The sequence below is a fragment of the Saccostrea cucullata genome, unplaced genomic scaffold, assembly GCF_032062105.1.
Source record: "Saccostrea cucullata isolate Sc308-1 unplaced genomic scaffold, CSIRO_AGI_Scuc_v1 ctg7735, whole genome shotgun sequence".
Taxonomy (NCBI): Eukaryota; Metazoa; Mollusca; class Bivalvia; order Ostreida; family Ostreidae; genus Saccostrea; species Saccostrea cuccullata.
In genome coordinates this window covers 28,484-38,616 of record NW_026937344.1, presented here as the reverse complement: position 1 = coordinate 38,616, position 10,133 = coordinate 28,484, and the positions used below count along the sequence as shown (strand labels likewise).

Below are 10,133 nucleotides of genomic sequence, written 5' to 3'. Positions count from 1 at the left end.
TATGATACACAGTGATTAAATATATACAAACTAATTAAAATTTCAATCAAGCTTCCAATTAACAAACCTTTAGTATCCCAACTAAAGAAACATACAAAGATTATTATTGATCACTTAAATTCAAATTCAACACTAATTAAGTATTTATTTTCGATGTATATAATAAGTAATTAACAATAACAAGGGCGATAACTTTCGCTATAATGAAATATAGAAAAACAGCTTTCTGCTTCATTACCCCCACCCCAGCTTTATGCGTCCTCGCATAAGAAAACACAAATGTATATCATCAACATCAACAAGAAAAATATACAGTTACCACACTTTCAAAGAACTGTTATACAATTTCAACAGCTTTACATCCAAACATACATCTACTTAATGAATTTTATTTATTCACTCTCCGAGTCCCACTCCTCAACTTCCACCTCCTTTATCTTCTTGTTATTGTCTCTGTAGGTCACCGTCCTGGTGACTGAGTGGTGGACCCTCTTCTTAACAGGGGAAGTTTGCACCCCGCACTCACATCTTTCGGTATCTTTCTGTTCTCCGTCAGACATTGCTTGGCTACTGGAACTCCCAGCTGAGGCGCCGGTCACTGTCTCCTTTTCTACGTTTGCCGGTTTCTTTTTCGATTCCTCTGCCGGTTTACTCTTTGTTTTGTTCCTGTCTGAAGCCTCGCCCTGTGATACGCAACAAACTTTTCTGGGAGGAGTAAAAACGGGGGCATCATCAACGCTCTTCCTTTTGTCGCCGGCTGTCGGCTTACTCGGTTTTCCTAGCCCAATCAGGTCATGTAAGTCTCCAGGATCCTTCCCGAGGTCGTCCACGATATCTGTCTTTTCTCTTTCCTTTTGGGCATTTTCGATCTTGTGGGCGGATTCCCTGTGTCTCTTTAAATCCCTTTCCGTTTCGTTGCGTAATCACAGTCAGGACACTCATATGTGAGTTCCTCTCTCAACTCCCGTGCGCACTGGATCGTGTGTTGGTTCCATTCCTCTTCGGTCGGAAATCTCTTTCCGCAGATACTGCACCTATGCCCTGGTTTGGCCTTTGTGATCTTTGTGTTCACCATTCTGAAAAATAAAATATAAATATTTTACTTAACAGAATGGTACTGACAATTCAGCAATTTGCGCATGCATTCGCCAGTGTGTATGTCATCCCAAGCGCAAATATACATTCATCACATTGGTATTTGCCATTACGCAAAACAAAATGCAATATTTTGCTAAACACAATGGCAAATAGTATCCAACATGCTTCGCGTGCATCTGATATTCTATGCATATATTCGCTGGCTGGCTCAATGCGCATCACGTTGAGGTGCTTATAAAACGTAATCGTCATGCCAGCGCGGAGGGTGGCGCTTGCGCTTATCTCCAATTTCCTCTTCAGTAAGACTTGGATTCTCTTCTCCTTTGTTTTCGTCGTCTTGCGCCACAAGCACATCCTCTGTACTAGCTGCGTCTTCGTCTCTCTCAGTCTCCCCGTACAGAACTTGTGGATTTTGCAGTCGAAGTCTATCCACGTGAATGACTTGCGTCTTACCACGGCTACCACAGTTAACTTCGTATAGAAGGTCAGAGATCTGGCGCAGTATCTCGAATGGGCCCCTCCAGTAACTGGTTAGCTTCGATGATGTACCAACCTTCCTTGTTGGGAAAAACACATAAACCTTGTCCCCTTTTTCAAACTTTTCCCAATTTAGTTTGGCGTCATGGTACCTCTTCTGTCTGTGCATTTCCCCTTGTACATGTGCCCGAACTGCATTATGAGCTTCCTGAAGTTTGTCTTTCAACTCCCACGCCCATTGGTTTTGAGGTACCTGGTCTGCGTCACTTGGCATCTGATACATGATGTCTAAAGGGGTTGCCACTTCTCGACCTAGCATTAATGAGTTAGGGGTACAACCAGTGGTTTCGTGCTCAGCGGATCGGTACGCCATCATTAAGAAAGGTAAATGCGCTTCCCAGTCTCGATGATGTTCGTCAACATACGAGCGCAACATACTGGCGAGCGTCTTGTTAAATCTCTCAACCATACCATCTGACTTGGGATGGTATGGTGTGGTCCGCGTTTTCTTTACACCAAGCAGCTTGCACATATCGGAGAACAACTGGCTTTCATACTGGGTCCCCTGGTCTGAGTGGATGGTATATGGGACACCAAAGCGTGTGATCACTTGTTCCACGATGATGCGCGCAACAGTCGCTGCTTCCATGTTGCGCATGGGGAAACACTCCGTCCATTTAGAGAAGTAATCTGCGACAACTAAGATGTATTTGTTGCCCCTCTCTGTCACCGGTAATTCCCCAAGAATGTCAGTAGCAATGCGCTCCATTGGAGCACCAGACATTGCAATCTTCATTGGCGCTCTCTTGTTTCTCAGTGGAGCTTTACTTCGGCTACACTTATCACATCCGGCAATGTATGCCCTCACATCCTCCTGAAGCCCAGGCCAATAGTATCTTTGTCGAATCTTCCCAAGTGTCTTGCGCACTCCAAGATGCCCTGAGGACTTGTTGTCGTGGCTCATTGCAAGTGTCGTTCGTCTTTCAGACATGGGGAGTATGGCCTGTAATTTCTTTGATTTTTCGGGGCCTTCCCATCTTCGGTAAAGAATACCTTCCAATATCTCCAACGACTTAAACTGTGACCACAGAGATTTCAGTACTCTGCCCTCACCACTTATGTCTGAGAACTCTGGTCGTTTGTTGGCTAATACCCAATCTTTCACCTCCTTAACCTGTGCATCAGCATCTTGTAAGCTGCGTAAAGATCCTAGATCATCCTGGGTAACGTGCGCAACAATATCATTAGAGCTTTGTTTCTCCCATTCTACCGTAAACCCACATTGCTTGCAGGGAATGCGGCTCAACGCATCTGCGTTCCGATGTTGAGTACCCGGACGATGCTCGATCTTCATGTCAAACACACTCAGAGTCTCTAGCCAGCGCGCAATCTGCCCCTCTGGACTTTTGAAGTTCAATAGCCAGCGCAAGGAGCCATGATCAGTGCGCACTGTAAATCTTTTACCATAAAGGTAGTGTTTAAAGTATTTACAGAAGTGCACAACTGCAAGAAGTTCCTTCCTCGTGACGCAATACTGTCTCTCCGCTTTAGTCAAAGTTCGGCTGGCGTATGCAATAGGGCGTTCTTTTCCATCTATGCACTGGGACAGAACAGCTCCTATAGCGAAATTACTGGCGTCTGTGTCCAGGATAAAAGGCTGCGTAAAATCGGGCATGGCTAATATTGGCGCATTACACAGATGAGTCTTAAGACTGTTGAAAGCATCTTGGCACTCTTGTGTCCAGACTAAGGCATTTCCTTTCTCCGTCAGTTTGGTTAAGGGTTTTGCTTTTTCGGCAAACTTCTCTATAAATCTCCTATAGTAACCGCAGATACCTAGGAACGAGCGCACCTCAGATACGTTACAGGGCTCTGGCCAATTTCTAATGGCTTCTACCTTCTCGGGGTCAGTGGCGATTCCGTCTTCCGTGATTACATGACCCAAGTAAAGTACTCTGCGCGAAAAGAGCACGCATTTCTTCGGTTTCAGTTTGAGTCCGGCATCTACAATGCGGTCAAAAACTTTGGCCAGGTTTTCAATCATATCTTCGAATGTTCGCCCTACAACAATCACATCATCCAGATAAATCAGGCAAATTTCCCACTGAAGACCAGCCATGACGGTCTCCATTAACCTTTGGAAGGTAGCCGGCGCGCAGCTGAGTCCGAATGGCATCTTACGGAACTGGAAAAGGCCTTTGCGCGTAACAAATGCTGTCTTTGGTCGGTCTTCCTCTTTCACGGATACCTGCCAGTATCCCGAACATAAGTCCAGTGTTGAAAACCACGCATTTCCGGAAAGGCTGTCCAGCGAATCATCAATTCGCGGCAATGGGTAGGCGTCTTTTATGGTCAGTCCATTCAATTTCCGGTAGTCAACACAGAAGCGAGTACTGCCATCCTTCTTTCGGACTAAGACAACACCTGCTGCCCAGGGGCTAGAGGAGCGCTCTATAACTCCGTCTTCCAGCATATCATTAACATGATATGTCTATTTCTTCGGCAGCATGGAAAGGGACACGTCGCAAAGGTTCCTTTATGGGATGAGCATTACCAACATCTATCCCATGCTCAACTACGTTTGTGGTACCTAAGTCAGAGCTACTGAGTGCAAACGCATGGGAGTATTGTCGCAAAAAGTCTCTCACTTTGGATATCTGGTCCTCTGTCAGGTCGGTACTACTGCGCTTCAATAGATCTTCAAGTTTTTCATGCAACGCAGAGTTGTTCTTTGTCTTTCTCTCTGCCTGTACTGCGCTGACGGATGACATTTCGGCAATGTGAGTGCCACTGTAAATGGTTCGACTTTCTGGTCCCATGTTCAGCATTCGAATTGGTACCACTCTATCTGCTTTAACTAAGGTCCTCCCTACAAGAGTACCTGTCGACACGAACTTTTCATTTGGTTCCACCAAACCATGAATCATCGAAATGCTTTTGCCCTCCGGCGCACACACTCTCCCCTTTATGATAACCTCTTGATTTGTTTGGAGTGTCACAGTGTTCAACGCAACGATGCGATAACACCCATAACTCCCTTCTTTTATCAGGCTGTATTGTTTCCCCTTAATGCACATTTTCTTCTTTGCCACATCAATTGTGCATCCATTTTCTTCCAGAAAATCACGGCCCATAATTCCATCATTGCTCAGTTCTGCAACGACAGCATCCAGTTTGCAAGAGAATCCCCTTATCTGTGTTGGAAAGGTTCCCTTACCGCTTATCTGGAGACAGTTGCCACCAGCATCCAGTATATCACGACTGAATGAGTCAAGCCTAGGTCGGTCCTCTTCTGGAATTCTACTCATCAGTTCGGTAGATATTAGGCTGACTGTCGCACCTGTGTCAACCAATAGCTTCGCCTTTACGCCACAGACGTCCATTTCAAGGAATAGGCCAGCGTCCATTCCGACTGGACTTGCCCCTATGGAAGCTTTCTCACCGGTTTTGACACTTCTGCTGGAAGGCTTGGCGTCTTTTGCCTTTGCACCATCACTTTCCGGGCGGTCTCTAGTAGAGGACCTAAATGGAGGTTTAGCTTTCCTTTGCGCCTGAAAAGCTCTGCAATCCTTGCGTAAATGTCCCGGCTTACGGCAAAAGTAACATCTTTTCTGTGTCCCCAATGTTTGGTTTGCTTTCCATGGTTGAGATCGCTGTGAACTTTCACTGCGCTCTGCTTTCATTTCTCTGAATTCTCTCTGCATAGACTCAAACTTTGCGCTTAATTCCTCAAGCATCGAGACAGTCTTTCCTTGAACGGATTCAACGGTAGTTGGGCGCGCATAGTTCTTTTTCTCAGCTCTGTTGTAAGCTTCTAATTCGACAGCCAATTGTATAGCGTCATTAAGATGTTTAGGACGCGCCTGCTTTATGCGGATGCGCATTTCCGAGTCGACCAATGCGTCCACAAATTGGTCTTTAGACAGTGTTTCCCGAATCTCAGCTGTCGCAGTGGGGTAGGCTAAGTTGGCAAGTCTGCGAATGGCCTGTCCTAACTCAGGAAGAGATTCTCCAGCTCTTTGCCGCCGCTCACGCATCTGCACCCTGTATAGCTCCGTTTGACTCGGGGGTGCAAATCTGTCTTCAAGGGCTTTAACAAGTGATTGATAATCGGGCTTTGTCCCCTTTGGCATGTTACCTAGCACTCCTTGCGCACTTCCCCGAAGAGAAACTGCTAGATACAGTCCCTTCTGATGATATCTCCATCCACTTATTTCCGCACATGCCTCGAAATGCGCATGATAATCCAACCAAGGTCCACTGCCATCATACGTTGCTGGCTTTATCATTTGTCTTTGCGCTGGAAACTCTGCTAGCGCGTCTTCTCCGCTATAAGGACTTGCAAATCTAACTCTGGATCTCCTTCTTGTTATCCCAGGGAGAAGAGAATCGTCTTGATCGTCTCTGTAAATTTCTTCGGGACGAAGTCTACACAAATGTTTGTCGTTTCGCGCCGCTTCTCTATCGAATCTTGTAGGAGACTCTGAATGAGTGAAATCGCGAGGTCCCTCTCCGGCTTCTCTAAACATGTCCCTGAGAGATTGTCCTGTAGACTTTTCTTCAAGGATAGGTGCGTGCTGGGTTAGCGCACCATCATGTTCATGCGTCGGTGACGTTTCTTCTGTCGGTCGCAACTCTCCGGATATTCGAGATACACCAACACCTGAGTCTCTTACTTTGTCTTTCCTACGCGGGGTCACTGGAGTCGACGACTTGAAACTTTTGTTCCTTAGACTTTCTTCCTTCAGCTCTGCAAGCTTCTCTTCTATCAGAGACAGTTCTTTGTCCACGTCTTCCATCGCTCAGCTATCTCAAGGTATCCCACCGCTGCCACCAAATTTTATGTAACGTGCAAGGGAGGTCACTGCCTGTGAACCCCCGCAGGCTCGTACCCGTGATAAAAACGGATAGCCTTGAGATGCTGCAAATATATACAATGCGCAGTCTTAATCACTTGGTACTGCGTTATATAAGGTCTTTACTGATAGCGAACAAGTGACACTGGCATGGAAGCCCACACACCAGCGCACTTCCACAAGAGACAAGCAGGAATGACCGCACACTCGTCCTTGCGCAGTGACAAGCAGGGATGACCGCACACTTGACACTAATACGGTTCTAGACTAGAGACACTGGCAGGGATGTCCACACACCAATGCTCTACCACAAGATGCAGAGATGGGAGAGGACTATGTAAGTTGCTAGAACTTGTGTCCGATCCCTTTGACATATTGTCAATAAAATATGTTCAAAACAAAAAAAAACAAGATGCAGGCAGGGATGTCCTCACACCTGATCTTGCGCAGCAATAAGCAGGGATGTCCGCACACTTGCTGCTAAGAGATGCCAATTACAGAGCAGGGATGACCACACACTCTGTCAAGCAATAAGCAGGGATGACCACACACTATAAATTTCTTTTCGGTTACATTATTAATTAATGACTATTAAAAAAAAAAAAAAATGATTGGTGTTCCTGGGAGTTGAACCTAGTTCCTTTGGCGTGCAGGGCAGCGGGTATAATGATTCGGCTATCAAGTCAGTATGTATTACTTTGGTAATTTCTATTTATCTTACGTATGTGCTTTAATAATTTAAATATCTTTTGGGGTCTATTTTGCGGCACGCGGTGAACCGGTCCAAGGGTATTTAAACTCGTGTTTTGTGTTCTTTTGTCATTCGACAAGTTAGCCACTACGTATCAGTTAGATACACAGATGAATCTGTCCGATTCAGATAGTGAGCCATCTCCACGTGGTAGCCCGGGGAAAAGTGTTCCTCATGAGCCAAAAAGACGTCCGTCTAACAACAATGAGGCTAGCCGCAACCGTTCGCAAACTTTGAATGAAGACCTTACTAACGCAGAGGCATTCCAATTGTTTTCCCGCAAGTTAGACGTAGCTTTAGCAGAGAACAAAAAGCTGCTTTTGAAGGAGTTAGAAGCAAAAAATTCAACTTGTGTATCTAGAGAAAGTTCGGTTGATTTTAAGTTGGATCATCACAAAGAAAGGTACAACTTCTTAACAGATTTACAAAGTGACTTTGAAAGTATTGATAAATTTATTGACTTTGGTGATAGTTTGAATGCTAAAGAGATAATCAAAAAAGCTGTTTTTCGTATTAACGACCAGAAAAAAGTTATAAGAATTGCAGATAAGTACGGCTGGGATGTGGCTAAAGAGTACAAAGATGACCCAATCACGGAGAGTACAGAGGAAAGTCAACGACTCCGGCAAGCAGAAGCCAGGGCTAAAAGGAAAAGGTTTGACAAAAGAAATTATAATAATCCTTTTCGTACAGATAGCAGCAAATTTTTCCAGCAAAGATTTACTCCTTACACCAGGCAGTTTAGTTCATACGGGAACTTCGGAGGATCACAACCAAGCCCATACAGAATACAACCAGACCAATGCCTGTATTGCAATGGGTTCGGGCACTGGAGTGTCAACTGTCCCCTCAAGAAAAAGAGCCAACCTTTCGCGATCGGCAAGCCAACTTCAACACAAACCGGACCCTCCACAGATAACCAAAGAACCTAAACTGGTAAAAGATATTTTGTCTTGTGAAAAAGAAAATGTTAATTTACAAACGGTTAAAGGGAGATTAGTAAAAAACATTTCTTTTTGGAAAGAACAATTGCATGCTGAACAATATATAGTTGACACTATTCAGTATGGTTATAGTATTCCTTTTGATTGTTTTCCAGAGACGATTATTTTGCATAACAATAAGTCTTCTCTTGATCATGAGGAATTTGTAGACAACGAAATAAGAAGTTTGTTAGGCAATAAAGTCATTGTAAGGTGTAGTACTGTTCCTTCTATAGTTAATCCTTTGTCAGTTTCTATAAATTCTCATGGCAAGAAAAGACTTATTTTGGATCTTAGACATGTTAACAAATGCGTACGAAAAAATAAATTTAAGTTAGAGGGTGTTAGCAGCGCTATCAAACTTTGCAAGAAAAATGACTTTATGTTCAAGTTTGATCTTAAGAGCGGTTATCATCATTTGGACATAAATCCATTGCATTTTCAATTTTTGAGTTTTTGTTGGAAAAGTACCTATTATTCTTTCACGGTACTTCCTTTTGGTTTGAGCTCTGCTCCTTTTATTTTTACACAGCTGCTCAAGCCTTTGTTGAAATATTGGAGAGCAAAAGGTCATAAAATTGTTGTTTATTTAGATGATGGATTTGGGTTAGCAAACGATCTAGAATCATGTAAAGTTATGTCTTCAGCTATTAAAGCAGACTTAATTTCAGCAGGTTTTTTGGTTAACGAGGATAAGAGTATTTGGACTCCCTGTCAATCAATGGAATGGTTGGGGTTTTCTTGGGATACTGTACATGGTATGCTTTTCATACCTCAATCTAAAATTGATAAATTATTAGGCAAAATCAGGGAAGTTATTTCATCCGAGAAAATTACTCCACGTGTTCTAGCTAGCATAGCTGGAAACATAATTTCTTTCCAGCAATCCTTAGGAAATGTATGTTCTATTATGACGAGAGTTATGCATATGGTTATTGCCAATTCAGTTTCTTGGGATCATTGTATTGTTCTTTCAGATGAAATTGTGACTGAACTTAATTTCTGGTTGCGCAATTTACAATGTTTGCCATCTAAATGTTTTCTTAAAGGCAGTTTCATTCCTCAAAGGATCGTTTTTACGGATGCAAGCAAGCATGCAGCGGCTGGTTACATTGTGGAACTTGCAGATAGTGTAGTGCATAAAATGTGGACTTCTGTGGAAGCTCTAAAGAGTTCTACCTGGAGGGAGATGAAAGCAGTAGAGACAACTTTAATATCTTCTACAGATAAGATTAGCAACAGAACTGTAAAACTTTATACTGACAATCAAAATGTAGTTAAGATAGTTAATTCTGGTAGCATGAAAAAAGAGCTCCATGATATTGCACTTAATATTTATGCTTTTTGTATTCAGAATCAAGTAACATTAGAAGTTGAGTGGATTCCTAGAGAGGAAAATAGTGTAGCAGATTGTTATAGCAAAGTTTATGATTTTGATGACTGGTCTGTTTCTGATATTATATTTCAATTTTTCAGTAAAAAATGGGGGCCCTATGATGTAGATCTTTTTGCAGATTGTAACAATTTCAAGGTAAAAAAGTTTTTTAGTAAATTCTGGACGCCAGGGAGTTCTGGGGTCGATGCATTTGGTTTCAATTGGAAAAAATTTAACTCTTGGATCGTTCCTCCAGTTTCTCTTATTCCAGATGTTATTAATCATTTAGGTTTGTGTAAAGCGCATGGTACACTTGTTGTGCCAAAATGGACATCCTCACTTTTTTGGTCCATGTTGGTAAATTCAGATGGAAAATTCAAAAATTTTGTGATTGACTATATTGAATATGACAAACCAAGAAATTTTTTCATTGCAGGGTCTTACAAAGAAAGTGTTTTCGCTGGAGTAAAATTTTTCTCCAATGTAATAGTACTCCTTGTTAATTTTGATATTTAGACTTTTTCAGGTGCATTTGTGTTATGACATTTAGATGGAATTCTGACTGGGAGTCAGAACTGAGACTTTGTATTGTA

At 42.9% G+C, this 10,133-nt stretch overlaps 1 protein-coding gene across 1 annotated transcript; it reads left to right on the top strand.

Annotated features, from left to right (window-relative positions):
- The first annotated feature begins 7,066 nt into the window (after nt 1-7,066).
- LOC134247951 (uncharacterized) lies at nt 7,067-9,074 on the top strand. Its single transcript, XM_062730342.1, has one exon. The coding sequence runs from the start codon at nt 7,293-7,295 to the stop codon at nt 8,112-8,114; it is 822 nt and encodes a 273-aa protein (XP_062586326.1). The 5' UTR covers nt 7,067-7,292; the 3' UTR covers nt 8,115-9,074.
- Nucleotides 9,075-10,133: the final 1,059 nt, after the last annotated feature.